The 21,813-nt window shown below is 40.0% G+C and overlaps 2 protein-coding genes across 2 annotated transcripts; both read right to left on the bottom strand.

Moving 5' to 3' along the window:
• Positions 1-500: 500 nt before the first annotated feature.
• LOC103984263 (clathrin heavy chain 1) lies at positions 501-17,603 on the bottom strand. Its single transcript, XM_009401725.3, has 30 exons — positions 17,391-17,603; positions 16,928-17,132; positions 15,034-15,122; positions 14,850-14,928; positions 14,612-14,739; positions 12,888-12,986; positions 12,667-12,775; positions 12,128-12,207; positions 11,812-12,039; positions 11,660-11,725; positions 8,206-8,322; positions 7,743-7,940; positions 7,471-7,587; positions 7,229-7,288; positions 6,884-6,970; positions 6,612-6,695; positions 6,394-6,528; positions 6,252-6,314; positions 6,072-6,176; positions 5,883-5,995; positions 5,532-5,784; positions 5,225-5,361; positions 4,861-5,139; positions 3,765-4,767; positions 3,170-3,655; positions 2,841-3,011; positions 2,583-2,768; positions 1,414-1,536; positions 1,205-1,315; positions 501-1,111 (listed from the first exon to the last, which is right to left on the bottom strand). The coding sequence occupies exons 1-30, from the start codon at positions 17,433-17,435 to the stop codon at positions 956-958; spliced, it is 5,112 nt and encodes a 1,703-aa protein (XP_009400000.2). The 5' UTR covers positions 17,436-17,603; the 3' UTR covers positions 501-955.
• A 554-nt stretch (positions 17,604-18,157) lies between these two features.
• Positions 18,158-20,716, bottom strand: LOC103984262 (protein trichome birefringence-like 28). The gene is made up of 5 exons (XM_009401724.3): positions 19,769-20,716; positions 19,523-19,694; positions 19,251-19,450; positions 19,017-19,172; positions 18,158-18,683 (listed from the first exon to the last, which is right to left on the bottom strand). The coding sequence occupies exons 1-5, from the start codon at positions 20,509-20,511 to the stop codon at positions 18,320-18,322; spliced, it is 1,635 nt and encodes a 544-aa protein (XP_009399999.2). The 5' UTR covers positions 20,512-20,716; the 3' UTR covers positions 18,158-18,319.
• Between the last annotated feature and the right edge of the window lie 1,097 nt (positions 20,717-21,813).

The following is a 21,813-nucleotide window of genomic DNA, read 5'->3' as shown; positions in this document are numbered from 1 at the left end:
GGTAGTGATGATTGATACCATCGATCGATGAAGGTTGTCAGCTCCACCCAAGTCAGAGTTTTGAATTGTCTACCTCCTCATCAAGTCATGTATGAATTGCCATTCCTTGCGGCAATTCATTAATCACACATAAATTTATTCCATTTTTTTTCATTTAACGGGCTAAAGGAGAAAGATAGAACCCACGTTTCTACCTACAACTAGAAATTTAAATGCCATGTGATGAAAAGATTCATCGAATTAGGATGACATATAAACATGTGATGAGGATGGAATTCGATGCCAGCCTAAGGGATTCAGTAGACTTGAATAAAACATGAATGTGAAGTTCTGTCGGTACATGGATAGATGCAAGTGATTTACTATAAAATAAAGAAATAAAGATGCTTATCAAAGTAAGCACCTAAAATATTTAAGAAAGAAAACTGGAAAGTACCAAAGAATGTACCAGTGCAGACAGATTCTCCATTGGCAGCAGATACCCAAAGAGTTCCTTGCGCTTAGTAAATTCCACATGTAAGTAATCAACAATAGCAAGAAAAATAATAGTTGTAACAGCAGGATAAAAGATGGAAGTGCCATGGGATGAGACCTTGACCTTGATGAGACGCACACGATATCCCCACGCTGCTCTACCCCCCTCCAATCATTGGAGGAGGGCATTTTAACTTACAATATCTAATCAGGTCATTTTAACTATTTTTTTTTTAAAAGAACAACAGTAGTTGTTTTGCTCAACACTAAATGACCCTATACATCATAAGCACCACTCTCTCACACAGTACGGTGACCATACAAAAGCCCTAGGCTCTGGCCTCAGTGGCAATCAATCACTGCTAGCAAAAGAATATGAAATGTATAACATGTCGGCATCAACAAGACTAGAGTTTCCAATCGATTTGAACCGTTGCACATTAAGAACAAGCATTGCATGTTGTCCCAATAACAAAATTTCTCAGTAACTTCCCATTGGAGGCATTCCAAATGGTGGCATCGGAGGCATTCCCATGCCTGGCATTGGTGGAGGAACTGCATAAGGTCCACCCATGTTTGGCGCTCCCATACCAGGCGGAGCTGGTAAAGCAAGAGGCAGCAACTGTGCATACATATTCTACAGACAAACAAAAAAAAAGTCTCAACATTTTTATTGTTATGGAACAGGAAAATTTACACATCCTGGAATAACTGCAGAGAATCTATATACCTGCTGTGAAACCAAATCCTTTTCTTCCTTTTCTTTGGTTTTCACTTCATTCTGTGCTTCAATTCTATCTTTTACAAGCTCATCAACTTTGCTAGTGTACTCACGAATAAACTGCACAAACACAGCATTTACAGGAGTATATTTTTTAATAATAATCATAATCAACAAAACGAAAAAATAACTGAAATCACAAAGAACTACGACGGCACCTGCAAGAGGTATGGGAATGCAAAGTCAATTATATTGTTCATCCAGGCAAGTTCAAGGGCAACATCAGGACGGATCAAGTCATAACAAATGAAGAGACACGATGCAAAGCATTCCTTCTTTCCCTGCAATGTGTATCCCATAAATTCATTAAATTTAACTCTGGTAGTTAAGGCATGAACAGATTGACTATTAATAAATACTACATTGCGGGGTCGTACGAAAATTGGCCTGATCAAATTTTGTTTCCTTTGAATTTTGCAAATGCAAACTGTCTAAAAGCTGCCTGAAGGTGAAAAACATTATGGCAATCTATAGAAATAAAATCCATGTATTATTTTAATTATTTATAGCCTATAATCTTGCTCATATCACCTTTACAACTATCCACACATGTTATCTATTGGTTCACCTTATGCTGTATCAGATATACATGAGGAATTATTGTTTAGAGTTAATAGCATCTAAGGAATCATAGAACAAGATACAGCTTAGTTGGCAACAAATCATTCAGCATCTACATGATTTTCATAGTTTGCTGCATGATACAAACATTTTCTGTACAATTTTAGTGTGTTGTCACTCAAAATTATTTGATGCCACTCTAGACAAGATAATGAAAAACGTATGTCACAGGTTCAGTGATCGGAACAGAGTACCACACCCATTTTGGGATGCTATTATTGTTGTTGAATTTTGAAACTCAATCATCATAAGTTATCAACTGTCACTTTGTGATGCTTAACATAATAATTTCATATTTCACTTCCAATAACCAAGACAAACAATTTCACAACATTACACAATAGCTTAAGATTCTTAACCACTAAAGATCGGATATTATGCACTAGCTTTATGAATTGATTAGCACAAACAAATATACATCTATCATGATTTAATGCAAAGCATAAGTTACAACAATTGATTCATACTTCCAAACCAAGCATAAAAGGGAAAAAAAAATAGTTGAACCGCTGAAGCATTTTATATGAAGTAAGAAGCATATAAAAAATAAAACCTAAGTTCCTTTTCCAGGATAACTCAAAAGATAAAAAATATGGTATCATTACTAGTTTGCAACCATTTTTTCAAATATCAAACTATTCTTCAGAGATTTCTACCTGAAAACATGTATTTATAAGTAATCAGTATGACACATCAAGACCTTTACCTGTTCGATAAAATAAACAAGCAATTCTTCTGAAAGTTCACGGTCACCAGACTGCGAACACGTCTCCATTGCATCTTTGTAAAGGTTGTCCTTCTTGGATAGTGCAATGGACTGCTTCCATCTCCCAGCTTTCTTATAGATATATGCAGCAATCCTCCGCATCTCAAGAAGCTCGTGTTTTTCAATCTAACGAAACAAGACACTCATAAGGAGAATATCCATAACTATTTAATGAAATAATATCTATAACAACTTTACCCTCTGTGCAAGGCCTATCTGATCAAAGTTATCGTGCAAATCAACTGATTCACGCAATCTATCATAGTCTTCCTCCTCAACATAAATTTCATTTAGTGCTTCATTAACAGCAGCTACGTTGTTACTTTGAACTGCAACCATATATGGCTTCACAAGATGCAAGTAACCAGCCTGAAGCAAGAAAGTGTTAGACCGAAACACATCTAACCTTATACAAACAGAAAAACTGCATTTCCAGTAAAAACAAAACCACCTTGTTTGCTTTTTTCATGATAGAACTAAAAAATTATGGTGAACTCACATAAAAATTTGTAAGAACAATTTTTCACCTTTTTCATGATATCTACTACACGTGTGTGGTCCACACGAAGTGCAAGCACGTGTAAAACATCATTGATGAGGTCAGGATGTTCTTGTAAGTAGAAATGAACAGCCTTGTAATAGAGCTCCACATTTGCAACTTTGACTACAACATCTTTGAACTGCATATGATCCCATGCATCTGGAGAATGGTTCATGATAGTTGTGGCAGCATTGTCAAATTCATCATACTGTATATATAAATAGGTTAGTTCTTTCCAATGTTGTTGCTCATCACAAACACGAATAAGCTTGGGAATGTTCAAGCGGGTTGAGAAAAGTTTAATGTGCTCCATAAGTTTCTCTGATCTGTATCTAGCATATAGGACCCCCAACTCTGTAAAGATGCCCATGTGTGCACGTTCCAAGCCAAGGCCACTCTCCATGAGAGAGATTAACTCATTGAAGCAACCTCTGTTCTGATAGTAATCACTAACCTCTTCCAGGTCATCCACCTAAAAGTCAACAGATAACATACAATTAAAACCAGAATATGCAGCATTCTAAATGGCCTAGTAAAAACAATAGATACGGAAATTGTTCCTTCATATGATAAAGCATTACCTGGATAATAATATTCAGACCACATATTTGTGCCAAGCGGAACTCCTCAGCATCAACACAAGCAAAACAAACTTCCTTCCATGTCTTTGAGCTATTTGCTTTGCGAGCTGCATCAACAGCACCCTGGAACTGCTTCAGCTTAACGAGTGTACAAGCCAGTTTTGCCCAGTTTGAAATAAAAGCAAATATAATCTTAGCAGCTTCGTAAAGAGCATCATCAAATAAACGGTCGCCAACATTTTGAAGATTAGCAACATTTGGCATGAGAATGAACTCCTCAATTTCACCTAGCCTATCAATCTTAGCATATGCAAATATCAGTTCACCATCCACTTTCGGCTCTTTAACTTTCTGCCTCACCATCAACAAGTACTTCACCAGGTCATGGTATACATTAGCATCTTCAGCAGCCCGAATAACATCGAGGAACTGGGTTTCATCATCAGCACGAATGAATGATTCAATTGCATCACTTACTAACCCTTCCCGCAATTGAGCTTTTGCAACCTGGCTCCACACAGCATCTTCCTCAACACGGAAAGCAAACTCTACAGCTCGCTCTATGCTTTGGATATTATCCAGGAGGACATTTACTGCCTGAACGTTTAAGTTAAATTTCTTGAATATGGCAAAGGCTTCCTCGTAAAGTTGTGCTTCAACTGCCACCTCACCAACTGCTGGACCATCAAAATTGTCTAATCTATTAATGTAATCCATGACCCTTGGTGGATCTGCTTTAATAGCGGTTAAAATCAGCAGGTTTTGCAGATTGAAGTTCCCACTGAAGGCAGAGTTCTGTAGCACAATCTTCTCAAGTAATTCAATAAGTTCATGTGGAAGATCAGCACTCATGAAAGCTTTAACAGCTGCAGAGACTTGCTCTGGGCTCTTGCTCTCAGGCAATGCGGTAGAAACAACTTGATCAATAAGTTGCCTTCTGTATTCATTTTCAGGTTGAAGAACTGTCTCCCATAGATCAGCATCCATCCTTTCAACGACATATCTATCAACAAAGAAGACACATAAAGGTGAATAGCGATGTCAAGAAAAAAAGCCTCTTAACATATTTAACTTCATACAAACTCCAAGGGCACACCTGGCTTGCAGCTTGAACAAGGAATTTTTGTTGGTAACATTGATAAGTTCATCATCACATTGACCTCGTCTATATGCAACAACTGCAAGAGTAGGGTCCCGTTTTTCACAATATTTACCAACAACACGTGAATCATAATATGGGTTAGTAGTTAGAAAATGCTCTGGATTGTTGTTGCTGTCTATGATAATTTTTCCAAGAGCATTATGGACATGAACATCTTGACTACCCTCACTAACAAGATGTTCCAAAAATTGTGTGAGCAGTCGTAGCCGATTCCTGTTTTATATAAAGAATTAGACGTAGAACCCATTAGACCAAGGAGATTGTTTTCAAGGGTACGATAAGATGCAATGCTACGTACCTCTTCTCACATTCATCCACAAGAGGCTCGACAGGCAGGAGAGAACGGACAGAAAGAATCAGACCCTTAATAAAATCTTCAGGACATTCATCATCCAGCAGTTGCCCAACTACCAAAGGAGCGTTTCCCGGGTTTACCTATAAATACAACCCAAAGAACCAACAGTAGCTACTTTAATTATTTTTGAAAAATGAACTGAATTATCCAAAACTCCAACAGTCAAATTTGACCTGGATCTTCAATACAATGGATGCTAGTTTATTACTGCAGCAAACAAAACTAGCACCCAGTTAAAAGAAAATCTTACTTTCTGAACGTAGCCTTCAATGTAACGGAGCATGTTGTTCGTATATAAATAGTGAGTCAAATCAGGAACAAAACCAAACCGGTCACAAACATTGATCAAGGGCCTTGCATCTGGAAGTTTGGCTTCCATCAGAAAATTCTTTGTTTTCTCAGGGTCATAGAAATTAGATTCTCTTGTTACACGCTCAACTTCTTTTAACTGTCCAGTTTTTGCTGCTGCCTCGATATACTTGAAGTGTATGTCTGGATCTTCACTGTTTTAATCCAGCAAAAAGAAGAAAAAAAAAAGAGATCAACATTCTTGCCATGTTTGCAAAGCACCAATCCTTAACTATCTAGTCTGAGCAAATACCTGGAGCTTAAATAAGAACCCAAGAAGAAGTAAAGACCTTCATAGGACTTAAATTGCTCAAATAATTTTATGCAGGCATCCACACCTAACTGCTCAGAATATTCTTTCGCAGTCTGCAAAAAATATATATGTCATAAACCTGCACAAAGTCATCTTAAAAAACTTCCAGAATAAGAGAAGAAAAGTTACCTGCACAATTATCTGAAGGTTCCCTCTCAAATTGACCATTAAAAGGTCCTTCATGCACTCTAGTGCCCACTCTGTGGAAAGTGTCCCAAAGAACTCAACAAGCGCCTGTAGTGAGGTAGTTCTGATTTAATATTTAGTTTACTATCTATATAATTGGATGAAATGATGTAACTAAGGTACCTGTGGTTCAATGGCATGAGTATTCACAATGACACGTTTTATATCAGGCAACTCCGAATAATGCTGTGACATCAGATACAATTGATTAATAATTTGAAACATGGAAAACTTGCCTCCAAATAATATCTACAAAGTATACTACCTGAAGGGCTCGCACATATAAGCCAGCTTTTTCACAAAGCTGAGCAATCCGAGGACGATCATAGTGATTGAACATTCCATTAGCCAATATAGCATCTGCAACATTCGGATATGTCACCAAATTTATCTCTAAAACCTGCAATAATTTAGAAAGGTCAAAAAGAGACCAAGAATATAAGAAAGAAAACCTTACATGCCTTAACTTTGAGAAAATCTTACCTTGGTTTGAAGAAAAGCATGCTCAGGCAGATTTGGCTTCAAGACATCTAACAAGAAAGCTGTTGCCTCTCGAATCAGATTTCTCTACCAAATCATAACCATGAAAAATCAGGAAGTCGTTTAGCAACTTTAAGATTTACTTAAGGGAAAAGTCAACAACAAAACTAGACAATCAGAGAACTGCAACTCCATTACTTATATTTCAAATATATGAAACTTTTGCATTTATTATCACCTTCCTTAAACACCATGTACAGAGAGAGAATTTAAACCTGAAGAAAGAGATCAGTGATTGTATTGTAATCCACTGGACAACCTCCCTCCATTTGTGACATCATAAGAGCAAAATTAACTGCTCCCTGAAAAGAAGATTGTAAAAGAAATCGGATGGATTTTCAAAAAAATTAACTGCTCCCAAAAAGTTTAAGAAAAATAAGATTAAACAGATGGAATTTCAAAGTCTAAAAGAAATCTCACAATGTAAACCGTGAAGCAACTTCTAAAATAAATGATGAATCATTCAAAATGTTGCAGTTACATACCACATCATAGGGTCCATCAGACCTATATATGCAATTTACCTAGACACCCTCATGTCACTATGAACATACTCTTACCTGAGGATCTGACCTCAGAATTGTCTGCAGAAGGAAAAGATAATCTGGTGTGTAGCCAACCTGCAATTAAGAACAATATTATATTCTTCTGAAACATATATCTAGGTCAAAATATAACTGTGTCAGGTTGATGCATCTTCTGATGGAGCAGGATGCACCAGGGTGACATTCAGTCAGGAATAAATATACTGGTAGTTTAAGTGAATATCTTCAAGAACAATTTGGGGGGGAAAAAAAGTAACCTGCTTTGAGTAAATAAGAATCTTGTCAAATTCCCTTCGTTCAGCAAAAGCAGCAACAACTTTTGGTGTAGCCCTTGCTTTTATATAGATTTTCAGTGCAAGATCATTGTCTACAGTCTACAAAAAACACAATAATCAATGCTCAAAATAACAGGCTTCTATTCACTGATATGTGCTGACTGACAAAGTACATTCTAATAGTGACAAATAGCTGTTTTAATTATGTCTATGATAGCTCTGAAATAATTACATGAGTCTGGTATGCCACTTACCTTGACAAGATCCCCAAGTTCTTCACTGCACTCAAGTTTGTCTTCAGCTAACCAGTTCTCTAGTAGGTTCTTTTTGTTCTGGTTGACAACAAGACGAGATAACTCTAAAGATTCAAAAGCATTAAGTTTTCCTCTTGTTAACAATGTTCCAAAATACTGCAACAGTGGTGGTGTCTGCCCAGCTTGTACCGGAACACTCTGCAGCATAAGAGATACCAAAATAGATGTTGAGAGAAATATAAAAAATATAAGGAAAATTGGGTATATAATCTTTCTTTTTTCTTTTTTCTTTTTCTTTTTTCTTATTCAAAGATACAGTGTATATCAATGAACTAACAGACGATATTCAGTGTAAAAACCTTTCGCAACTCCAAATCATGCATTTCTATAATGACAAAGCAGCATGAGCTCCAAGTATGCTGGAAGAAGCAAAAATAAATGACACCAATATAATCTACATTACCTGAAACTTTGCAACAGTCTCTGGAGTTCGAAGAATGCCTTGTGGAGATTCCGCAGCAAGTTCAGCGGCCTCCTTATATTTCGTCTGGGAAAATAGTTCTTGGAACCTCTGAACAACCTGGAGAGACAAAAAAATGTAAATGATAAGAAAATCTCTTAATTAAGTTCTCAAATAGCACTGGTAAAAGAAAATTGCAATAAATATAAATTCAAAGACAATGTTTGTTCTAATTATCTCTCACTTCAATATAAAACACAAGAAAAACAATGTCACTGTACCTATTAATGACTGATATAACTGAGGAAGTGTATGCAATTCTTCCCATACATAGGGAGCTACTATCAGCATAAAACTTTCTTCCCCATGTAAATTATTGATAGAACACCAAAGAGAAAGCAGAAAATTGGCAAAAGGAAAGTATTATTCATCTTATTCTTAAGGTTTATAATATACTCGAGGACAGGTATTATCAAATTGACCATGGACCAATACACAGACTAGGTGATTTCATTGGCTCCCGATTCATACTGTTGCATTGCCTGGTGGTACACTACAGTGATTTAAATAGGCACTCAAGCACTCGCCTAAGCACTCGGGCGAGGCGAGGCGAGGCCCGAGCACCTCGTGTGCACACCAGGCGGCACGCTTCAATGAGGCGCTCGCCTGAACGTAGGCGTTGGGTGCTTCAGGCGAGCACCCGATTCAATTAGGTGAACCGAATTGATTTAAGGCTAGTTCACCTCAAAAGCCACGCTCCACGCCTGCATGACCCTGAGGAATCCTAGCGCTGCTTCTGCCTCCGCCGCTGACACTTTCTGCCGCTGCCTTCGCCATAGACGCAACGGACCGAGCCTTCCTTTGTCGTCGACGAACGAGTCTGATGGCCCTCATAGCTTCCTTCCGCTGTCGCTTCCTTCCACTATCGAGGGAGAGGACCGCAGGGTTCCTTCGCCACCGACAGACTGTCACGAACGGTCGTCGCACACCCGCAACAACTCCGTTCAACGAACTGTTCGTCGCTCTCATCTACATGTACAACTACTTGGCAGCCTGTTTTGCCTTGGTTTTAAGTCATTTTGCTTGTAAAAATGTAAGTTCGAACAAGTTGCAGCGCTACAAAACGACCGCTCACCGAACCGAGCAAAACAGCCCCAAAACAGCTCCGTTTTCGTGTGCCGCAGGATGTTTCCTGCAGCCGGCCTCCGCTCACCAAAACATCAGTCATCTCAACCCCTTTGAACCCCCCGGGTGGCACAGGACTGGATGGGGCTTCGGTATAGTGTCGGGCATTGAACAACCTTTCGCAAGTTCGTACGTTACCTTGACGGGAACTTGTTGTCGAGCCCAACACCCGGTGAGCAGTTGTTTGTGGACTTGCAGCTGTTCGTTCAACCTTCTAAAGTCCTTGTTTTCCCTTTCTCCCTCTTTTCTCTTGTGCACGCGAGGTGCTCGCTGAATTGCTTGTAAAGCTTCCCCTTTTCGCGAGACGTCGGGACTTGTCCGTCGCTCGTTCTTTCGAACTAATCAACTTTCTCTTTTACAGGTCCTTTGGGACCTGCGAGAGGTTGCAAGTGGGCTGATCTTTGCATAGCAATATCGCAAGGGTGAAGCGCGACTTAGGCAACGTAAGCTAAGTTCGCGTCTTTGCTGCAAGGATGTCTCACGACTTAGGCAACGTAAGCTAAGTTCACGTTTTGGCCGCAAGGGTGTCTCACACGCCTTGGCAATTCCAGCTAAGGCCGTAATAAGACGCCCTCTGGAGCTTCCATCACTGTCGCCACTACTGTCCGCAGCTTCCGCCATTGCCACTGCTGTTGTTCACATCTTTCGTCGTTGTCACTGCTACTGTCTGCAGCTTCCCTCGTTGTCGCTGCTGCTGTCCACAGTTTCTGCCACTGCCACTGCTGTCGTTGGCAGCACTGCTACAACTATCTTAAACTAATCCTCCACCGCTGCTACTATCTCCCTCTGTTACTGTTAACATTTTTTCTCCCCCTCTAACTTTAAGTAATATATTGTCAATAGAATATTTTTAATTTAATATCATATTTTTAATGTACATAATTATATTTTTAATTATATTATATATTTTTTATATTTTAATATTTCAGAGAATATTTTTTTCTCTCCCTCTAACTTAAGTAATATACTATACTGTTAACAATATATTTTTAATTTAATATCATATTTTATTTAAATAATTATATTTTTAATTATATTATATATTTTTTATATTTTAATATTTCAGAGTATCTAGTGCCTCGGGTGTTTTGGGACCTTGGCGCCTAGTGCTTTTTAAATCACTGGTACACTAGGCATACAAAGTGGTAAGCAAACCACTAATATCATAAATCTTGCTTGGATTTATTATGTCTACATATATAGACGAGGCTAGGCAAGGCACGATCACCTCGATTTGGGTCCGTGCGAGCGTGGCATTGCCTAAGCACATGCCTGAGCTAACCAGGTTGAGGTGCTCATGTGATCCTGGTTTGATTAAAGAAAACAAGAGGCACCCATCACACGCACCCTCATCCCCCGTGCAAGAGCAACCCTAACCCTTCACCCTCCTTGGATAATGTACTGGCGAATGGCTACCTTGCACGGTGTGTGCAAAGGTGGCACTCCGATGATCGACAAAGGGCTTCATCTTGCAGTGCGTGAAAAGGCAACACTCCAACTACCAATGTGCAGCTTCCTCTCACATGGCCCTTCAACATCTTCTTCTTGCGGTAATCATCTCCTCCTTCCCATCCATTGTCACTGCTCTCTCTTTCTCCTCCCCCTCCTCCATCACATCCCGACAGCCCCCTCTCCCTCCCCTCCCACGTTCTCCTCATTCCTCCTCTTCTCCTTTTCCCTTCTCCTTCCCTCTCTCCTTCCCTCTTGCAGTCCCCTCCCACATTCTCCTCATTCCTCCTCTTTTTCTTTCTCCTCTTCTTTCACAATCACCCCCCATCCCCCTCCCTCCTCCCAACTTACAGCCACCCTCTCCCTCCTCTTCGAAGACTACCATCCCAATAGTCAACCTCCCCCCTCTTCTACTTTTCTCTACTTCTTCCCCTTTCCTTCCCTTTGTTTCTTTCTCTTGCAATGTTAATCATCTTTAATAATAGTTAATTTCTTGTTAATACAGCCAATTAATTGTTTACAGGATCGAATTTGTCATTGCTATATCTCCTTAATCATATTTTTATTTCACTGATCGTATATCTCCTTAATTATATTTTAAATTTTGATATTCACGAGTTCCTTGCTTTCACTTGAGCGTTCATCTTTTGGCAACTTAGAAAGGTATTGTCATTCATGAAATGATAAGCATGGCCAACAAAGATCAAAACCAAACACTTCAGGAACTGGAGAATATAGAAAGTAAATGATCTGTCAGTTCATGAGTAACCATTCACATATCTATAATTACAGTTTAATAATAAATAAAAGATTTATAACTTACCAAATTCTCTGCTCCTGGAAGGTTGCCTCGTTTTGCAATGCTAACAGCAAGCTCCAGATTGTTCAACTTGTGAAGGTCATGATACACAATGGTCAATAACATATCTAAACAAGTGAAATATGTCAAAAAAAATTGCTGATGCAGTAACATACTTGCCCACTGATGAATGGCACAATTGTTGCTTCATTAACAGTAGCCAGCAGAACCTGGCCCCTCCTGTTGATCGCATAAAATCCACCAATATTTGAAGCCTCGGTTGTGAGAAATATAGGATCTGGACTGATTCGATTTCTGTAAACTGCTGCTGTTGTTTCAAGATCATATACGAATAGCAAACCAAGTTTTGTGATGACATATACCAAACTGTACTTTTGGGAGATCTGCCAAAATGAATAACAATTAGGACAGTAATTTAATAAAAATACAAATATGTTTATTGAGATTTCACTGGAATAGCTTGACCATCACCTGCATTGCCACAGGGAAGTCATCTGCAAAATCTGGTGGAAAGAATAGATCTGCTTGTTTCTTTGTGAAACCTGGCTTCCCTGGTAAAGGTTTCACTTTTTTCAGGAGAAAAGATACCAAAAAGAAGTATCATGCCAAATCAAACCATGTTCTTGAACAGAGGTAATCTTTTTCTCGTTCTTTTTTGTCCATAACTATTCTAGATACAACCATCCCAAGTGTTGGAGAATTCCCAACTATAAGGTCCAAAAGAACAAAGTAGGCTCTTAACTGATCTCACAATCAGTATCATAGTAAAATAAGACTAAATTTCAGCCTCTTATCTTTCTTAAATTCTTTCACCTAGTGTTCTATATATTCAGAAAATGCAAATAAAAATTCTGATATTGTCATTTCCACCGAATGTAATAAGTAATGGGAGATTTTTTTCTAACGTAACTGTAAAGCTATTAACCCTTGCTCTTCACATGGACAATTGACTTTCCTCTTGAACACTCCTGCAGATGACTAATAATTAAAATTAATAAACAGTGACGTACCTGGTTGGGCTCCAAGTTCAATGACATGCAACTTTGAGGTAATTTGTCCAGCATTACTAGACTTTGAGGCAAAACAAATGAGAGTGGAGGGATTCTCATTCCCAACCACCTGTGACAGAGATGACCAGAGAATCAAGAATGGAGAAAAAAAGAAAGACAAACATGAACAGCAATTGTAGGAATCAGTGTACACCAATATAAGACAATGGAAAAAAACTAACCTTGAATGATGCAAAGGATGCAGCATGTGCTTCAAGTGCCTGACTTCGCTGCTGATCCACGGAAAAGAGCTGCATGTTTCCTTTCACCAGTTGTGGTCTCTGCAACCAACATTAAATTACATAAGAAAAAAACATACTATTGAACCTACCTATCATGAAGTAGTAATTGAATTTTCATTAGTTAACTCGATAGAGAAGAGCATTAAGACAAAGAATGAAAGTAAGTAGCAAATGGACCCGAAAGAAGTCGAGCAAAATAGTCAACATCACAGCATTGCTACTGAATGATAACAAAGAAGCTGAAATGCTTGTCCAATAAGCTGCTAAAGAACAGCAAACAATGGCAGGATATCTTCCAAAATAATATCGGAAGGGATGGTGGCATAACTAGGTGACCGTCTACTTCTCTATACCATCCTTAAAGCCAACAAGTGATTAAAGAAACAGGAAAATGAAGATGATATTGGTTACTACTTTGCGACGGAGAGTTAGCATCCCTTTTTGTTGTTCGGAATCTTAAATTAAACCCCTTTTCATACTAAATCTTACCTTGCTTTTCAATTAGAAGTCCATTACAGAAAATTTTAATGATATTAATAATACTAATCGAAATCTTAAATATGTCATCAGTTTTGTGCATTCTATTTTTTTATTTTCTGTTTAAATATTATAATGCAAAAACAAAAAAAAAATTTGAGCTTTTATATGTTCAGAAGTATCGAAAAACACAAACACTGCCAAACATGCCCTTAAATTTTTGTGATATGTTTCAAATGGTGTAACAGTTATACCTTTTTCACCATTAAAGGGTTATGCTTCAACATAAGGCCCTCAATCCATAGTTGTGTTGTTGCATATGCTCTACCAAAACTCATACATATCCTTTTGCATATTACGTGAGTAGATATATGACCTGTAGTTTTGAAGGGTGTCCTATAGTAGTTTATATGCAAATTAGCATGCACATGCATAAAGATATAGTTATTTTTCATTTAGGAAGGTTTTCTACTGTAAATACTTATTATATGAAGGCATAAGGTCTTTGGTTCTAGGAAAAGGAAGAAAGCTGTGCCCTTTTCAATTCTAGTGTTTGTAATACAAGATTTGTAGAAGTCAATCGCCTCTTCGGATAGGGGCAGTATGTGCTACTCTACGAGAACATCCAGATATGCTCATCACAAATGCCGAGGTTCATATAATCCCAATACAATAGCTTCCAGATTACTTTCGACTATTTTATACAGTAGATGTCATTAATACATTTTACTGGGAATCTATATCCGCATCCCTGTAGTAAGCTTTAAAACCAAACCAATTCATAGTGTGTTTCATATGTTAGTTGCACCTTATATCTTTTCAGTTTTATGACTCCTTTAAAACTGAAACCTTGTATAGTTGTATAGTTTCCCCTGTAGATGCGAAGTACTAACTCATGTACTTGATAGTGACTATCATCTTCCTCTTTTTATATGTTCTTAGGTTGATTTTGTAAATTTCATGTTTCTATGAAAGGAGAACTAAATATGGTCAGAGACCTATGCATCTCCAGGGTCGTATATCTAAATATTTACACATGCAATCAAAGCAATAGATAGAATAGCAAGGGAAGACAGTGCAAAAGCAAACTGCATAAAAACTTTAGCAACTTTTTGTTTCTTTAACATAAATGGACAGGTATACTAAATGACCAAATGTATTGAATCAGCGAAAAGTTCCAAAAATACCTCTGAAGCACCAGGTGCAATTCCAATAAGAACTAGCCATTTCTCTGTGGGGTCACACTTATAGTTAATGATCTGATTGTTTGTCAAGTTAGCAGCCCTATCAAACATCTTCAAAGGCTCGGCTTCACCTGCACACACTCATGATAGCACAAATTTCTCCATCATCAATTATTATGCAACCCTTTATAGGTTCTCCACGAAATAATAAAAGCCACTTGTTCTATGATCAGTGGATAACCTTCGATTGACCAATGATAGACAGAAGTTTGTGTGACGAGACCCAACATCTTTGGGGTTATCCACTTCCAAAAGACAACCTGCGACAAGTTCCAACATATTAAATAATTATCATTGAATATCAAAAGCCAACGGAAAAAACTTCAACCAGATAAAAAGAATCTTGAAGTTTTTAACATGTTTACCTGCTCAGGCATCTGATGAGATTTAATTTTAGACTTTGCCTCAATATTGAATACCTGCAAGTGATCCTGAGTGGTTCCAGGTATTTTAGCTGCAACATTAACAGATTATAGGTTACTGGAGAGTTTTTGAACAACCTCAGGAAAGGCTGAAAGCATCCATTTAATTTTATTTTTGAATTAATAAAACAACTTCACGCATGCATACTTATACAAGAAATATAGAAAAAACCTTGAAAACCTAGTGCTGGCAGCACAGACCCAGAAGAAGATCAACTTCCACAAGAATTATGGCTAGTTATGAAACAGATATTTAACACATCGTGCATCAGCATTCACCAATATAAAAAAAAAAAAATCATATGATGGAATCCACTTTTCATGAAAATGAACTCCTCGCCTTCATCATTAAAGTCCATATAAGCAGCATGCATGGAGATTTCTTTGATTCAGTAAACCATGTTCTGACAATATGAAACTTCAATCCTGATTACATGGTATTCCATCATGCTATGACCCATTAAATGCATTTATTACCACAAAGAGAGGTGTATGTAGGGTCTTTTGGAAGGAAAAGCATTAAATAATTCCTTAAATAAACGTAGTAAGAATAGATTCCTTATTCAAAAATGGTTTTATTTTATAAATGAGAACTACCTATTATGACGTGTAAGAACTTGTAGTAGCATCCTCATACAATTAACAGTGTATGGTGTTGAGTGGTCAAAACTCATAAGAAGAAAGGTATTTCTCAAGATTTACAAAAGAATGCTGAGAAAGGAGTATGAAGTTCTGGAAGAAGCATATCAAAATTGCAAATAGATAACCTGGTTCAAAAAAATGAATTATGTGGCAACAGTTGGTTCAACCATTCAAGTATTATTATTATTATTCCAAATGACCACATCACCATATACATATTTTTGAAATCTAATTTAGACGAGGAAAATCACCTTATATACCACAAAAGATAATTGCCATTTTAAGAGGTAAAAGGCCATCCGAATTATAGTTGGCAAAGAAAACTTTCTTTTTGAATCTTCATTTCCTTACTACTCATCTCTCATTAGCTCACTTGCGTTTTCTTTTGTCTCAGTTTACAATGGAGAGCGTGCCATCAGAATTCACTAAAAAATTCCAAGAGAATTATGAATATAAATGTGAACTTGAAACAAGAAATTGCTTTTTTTTTCCATTAAGCATTGAATTCAAATGGCTTAAAGTGAGGAGAACAAAAAGTCTAGTCAGAATATGTTTGTTAACTTGGAAACCTACTACTAGTGAAATGAAGAGCTGATACTTGTGTCTTTAATTTGATGTACCAAAAGCTAACTAACAGCTCCTTCCACCAACCCATTACCTTCTTCTTCTTGCCTCTAGAAAGTCATCAACAGCAGAGCATAACAAGGTTTGTTTACAGGGAATCAGCTCAATTATAGTCAAAAAGGAGATGTCAAGCTCATGTCACACATGTAACAGCAGTTTCTTTGTATTGTACTTATCATTTTTTAGGGTTGAATCATGGTGTCAATTTCTATTATATAAGCCATACTAAGATTATCGTACAAGCTTGTAGAAGATAAATGCTTCATGCACAGTTACCTATATAAATCAGTCAAAACCTCGACTACATCATTGGAAAGCTAGTACCTAGTTAGACATCAGAACGAGCTTAGAGACCAATCCAGATTTTCTATTATCGAATAGAATCCATGATAAAATTAATGGTACCAAAGAGGCAATACTAGTTCACGGCTTTCATTCCAATGTGATCATATTGATCGACTTGAAAAGTATGTTAGAATGATCAAACGCGAGATAACATCAGATCAAAAGAAGACCATTTCAAGCAGTAACAAACAATTCGAACAAAAGATGTGCCAGTTTATATAAGTACCTTTAAGAGCAAGAATCCTGCTGTTAGGGTTCATCAGAGCAGAATCCGCAGTGATCGGCCTCCTCAACGGCTGCATCGGCATGTTCATGTCAACGATAACGACGCTATTCTCTGGAGAGGTCTCCCTGACGCATATATATTTGTCCGATTCCATCGTGACATGCGTGAACGTGATGAACTGAGGATTGATCCCGATGCTCGGAAGCTGAAGATCACACCAACAGCCATCAGAACACACAAGAGAAGCGTTTCTTTTTCCCCGCATCGTCAAGAACAATGCCAATCGTCCCAAGAAGTTTCTAACAGATCAAGATTTACACCAACACATCCTAACCAAATCCAAGATCTCCGCCCAAAACCTACCAAGAATCGCAAACTTCCCCGATCCAAAGGGACCGGGGCTCAAGAAAAGAAGACACGGGAAGAAACCGAGAAGGCGGAAGGGCAGGGCGAGGAGACTCACCGTCAAGGCTTCCCGCATCACGATGGGGGCGTTGGCCGCGGCCATGGCAGCCGATTCGGGCCTCGGCTAGGGTTCCGGAAGCCGGAGAGAGCGAGAAGGCAAGGGATCTGGCGCCCTGGATCTGGCGGAACAAAGCCCTTACCGGCGATTCCAAAAAGAGACGAAGGAGGTCGACATCATATATAGCGCGGACACACCATACGGGTAAGTCTGCGAAGAAATGAGGTGAAGAGTTATTTGCGCATTTGCCCTATAATTCTTTTAAGTTAATAACATCGCCCAAACTATCGGTGAAGAGTTATTTGACACCCAACAATTATGTCATCATCCACGCACGCAAATAAAATAAATAAACAAAAATATTTTACTTTTATAATTATATTAATATCAATATAGTTTTTAAAATTTTAAAAATTAATATACTAAAAGTAACTAACTAAGGAGGTAATATGTAATTAGTCCTAATCTTAATTAGGTGGATTTCAATTTTAGTTTTCATGGTGGGCATAAATAAAAATTAATTTTTTAGGTTTATTTGAATCATATTTGATGCTATTATCTTGAATATATTATTTAATAAAAAAACGTACGTATCTAATTTTTCCTTACAAATAAGGTGCTTTTGTTATTTATTCCATAGAGATATTGATCTACGAAATCCTTCAACTCAGGATAATGATAGTAGATATATTTAATTTTATAAATAAATTCATTCTTTTTTCCTCATATATGACGTAAGATTAAATTAGGATGTTTCTTGCTGCACATTGACACAACAATAAGATTGTGATATTTCATTCAGCTGGTCATAAATTTAGATTACAATCTCTACATAACCATCTGTGTTGATTTTTGGCAGTAAAGAGAATAACAATCAAGAAAATGGGGAAAAAAAATAAAGAAATACTGATCAAGATGATTTGATGCAGTCATTGGCTCCGGGATCTGGCGGCGGAGAGGATCTTGGCGTACAGAAGCTGGTTCCAGACGTCGGGGAGGCCCGGCACGCACCAGTGGATGCAGTCGGCGTACACGGCCGGGTTGGCCTGCTGCTCCGCCGTCATCACCGCCCCCTGCCGCGTCGTGTGCACCGAGGTGTGGGCGTCCTTGCGGAGCTCCGACATGGTGGTGATGTCTACGAAGGCGATGGGCACCCGCGACGTCGACTGCGCCGCCTTCTTCGCCCGCTCGAACATGCGCATGTCCGTGCCCAGGTGCACGCCGGTCACGTTCGTCAGCGGCAGCGTCTCCTTCGCGCACTTGATTCCGTTCGGATTTCCCCAGTCCGAACTCCTGTTACAAGAATGTAGCATCAAACAGCTCCATTAATCAACCATCATGCAATGACAGGAGACGGGGAGACAAGACGCAAGTGGAGACGAGTGGTTTGGTTTGGCAGGACCAGAGACAGCTAAGCTGTAAGAGTTGGAATTCAAGTGGCCAACCAAATTGAACAACTCAGAAATGGAAAGACTCGACGATGAACTTGCGGCTCTTTGAATAGGATTAGTTGCAACCCTCACTGTCAATGAGAGAAAGAAAGCTTTTGAAGGGACCATAGATGCTTTGGATCCCCCTAACTTCCGCAAAGAAATGTTCTTGGATTCAGTGGATCAAGTATCTAACCTGGAATGGAGAGGAGACATGCTCATGAAGAACACGGTTGTGCGCCTGGGATCCACGTTCTCATCCAGCCATCTTGACCAAGTCCTCATGACTCTCTCGTAAGCTTGCGGCCTCCCAATCCCATCGTACTCTGTCCAGTTTCTTGCTGAGGGTCTCCTGCAGCCCCAAAACTCCATGATTGGTCGTCCAGTGATCCACCACTGGTCAACTTCTATGGAAGGGATCTCTACTTACAGGACTTTCATTTCGAGAGTGTTCATCCACCAGATGTAGGTGTTGAAGACGAGGTAGTCCACCCCCTTCCAGTGCACCGCGTGCTTCTCGATCGAATCCGCCTTGATGATCCGGTCCAGGATGCTATGAACGTGCGGATCGTCGGAGTTCGATTCCACCAGGAACGGCGCCCAGTAGAATTCCACCGTTGCGTTGTACTCCTGCAAGATCATCGAGATCATCACATCTATAGATTTCCGCCATGAAGAGGGATGCAGAGCATCATATGGTACCTCTGCGATGAAGATGATACGCGAGCCATCCCATTTCCGCCCCTTCTTGCCGGGTGGAATCGCTGACTGCACCATGCACACCATCGACTCCCACTGATTCCGGTTCAGCGAGTCGCCCACGAACATTAGCCGCTTCCCTCGCAGCCTCTCCAGCAGTAATCTCGCGTCAAACCTTGAACGTATTCCAAGCTTAATCCATGAGCAACCGATGCACGACCTGCGTGAAGCTTAAATGATCAAACATACTTGGGCAAGGAGCAATCCTTGGGCTGCCACCTCCACTTCTGGTACATGTCTTCCTTCCGTCCGTTCTTCAAGCACGCCACCTGCGTGGACAGGAACTCGCACTGGTCCTCGCGGTAGAGCGGGTAGTTCACGTCGTCGTAGACCCAGTCGCCACGCGAGAGGTCGCACGTATCCGGCATGAACACGCTGGGATCTTCTCCGGTGACGGACGGCGTTGTGATGCCACCGTCGGCCTCCTTAGCAGCCATCACGTTCGTGACGGCGGCTGCCGCGTTGTCGGCTGCGATGGGCAGTTCTTGGACCACGGTCACGTTCACCCCGGCATCAGCCGTGCTGTCGACGGTGATGGGCAACTCTTGAACCTCCGGCACCTTACCGCTCCCCTTCTTCTCCTTCCGCTGCTGCTTCTTCTTCGTCCCCCGGGTCTTCTTACGCCTGGGATCATCAGCTTTGTGGTGCCGATTGGAAGCAGGCTGTCTTCGGAATTCCACGACGGGGCTGGAGAAGATCACCGGCAAGGACTCTTCCGTCTTGCGTCGGGCGAGGGAGTACTCGGTGAGGGACTTGACGCTCTCGCTGTACATGACAAAGGCAAAGACGACGATCGCCACGACGACGACGAGGACCGGGAGGTTGCCGCGCCTCCGGATGTATGATCCGGCGTGCTTCACGCCGGCCGGTGGCTCCGACGCGCCCGATAACCCAGGCTTCCGGCGGAGGGAATACATGACGCCGTTGAGCATGGCGAGGTCGAAGACGAGGATGCTGCGGCCGTGGTTGCGGTTAAGGGTCGATGAGAGACGGCGGACTTGGTCTCTTTGACTAGTAAGAGGAGGCTGCTTCGCAACAGATGTAATGTGGTTGCGGTTGCCTACGTCTCCATGTAGAAAGCAGAGGAGGCCATTAGAGTTAGGTGAGCGCTTGTTTATCCTCCATGATGGAACTTGTCTTCTCTACAACGAAATAAACATGGTTGTGTGGACCTGCAAGATGAAGAAGAATAACTTGGAGGTCAACTATCACCATTATTGTAGTCTATTCTCCTCCATCATTATTTATTCACATTGTAGACTTGTAACAGAAGGTGTTCTACCTGCCATCGCCACGTTTAACTCACTAACCTCTAAGATCTATCTTTTCTTATAGCACGGCAGTGAAGAGGAGGCGTACAGGAAAGCTTGGCTTTCTTGTAGATGTATAGCCAATTGACAAAGCACAAAAGAACAATCTTGGTTGTTGAAGACTGATCTTAAAGAACTCTCATGTGCTTTGGAAATCCTGAAGCACGGATTTGAAGATTGAGTGAACACTAATAAGCATTCAGAAGCTTGATTTTATTGACAGAAATAATGGAAAAATAATGTTGGGCCAGGAAAAAGGTGGACGGAGGTTCTGCAAGAAGGGACATCACTGTTTGAATCGAAGCAGAAGAGTTCGGAATCATAAAGTGATCAGAGAAGAATATGCAGTCAAACACAAGTATTTGGATAGTGTGGATGCGGAGTGAGCAGGTAGAATCTTCTGATTACTGATCCATTCAGTGCACCTCAGTGCTCATGTGAGGGGATTCCACACAAGTATCATGAGCTCATGGTATGGATGTCGACAAGTTTAACTTGTCCGCTCGTAATAATGTCTTAATGTCAATTGTTGACATTGGATATAAAATATTCCAGCACCAACTATGAGTCACGGGCTTGGAGCCGATGTCAAACATAACTCGATATCTATTCGACACAAAAGGAAGTTGACGCGACGCACTTCCAACCAGCTCTATGCCACACGAGATTGTACTAGTCGATGTCATGCCATAGGAACACGGATGGACTGACCCACACTACATAGGATGTACGGGTCATGCCATAGGAACACGGATGGACTGACCCACACTACATAGGATGTACGGGTCGACCGCCCACATGATTGCATCGCAGAAGATACTGGCAATCATTATTAACCATTGTACCCCTTAGCCACCTCCACATGTATAAATATCGATTACCAATCCTGGGAGAGGGGATGGATTATCCATGGGCTAACTTGAG

The sequence above is a fragment of the Musa acuminata genome, chromosome BXJ2-5, assembly GCF_036884655.1.
Source record: "Musa acuminata AAA Group cultivar baxijiao chromosome BXJ2-5, Cavendish_Baxijiao_AAA, whole genome shotgun sequence".
Lineage (NCBI taxonomy): Eukaryota > Viridiplantae > Streptophyta > Magnoliopsida > Zingiberales > Musaceae > Musa > Musa acuminata.
Note: the sequence above shows the minus strand (reverse complement) of the source record. Positions and strands in the feature narration are given on the sequence as shown.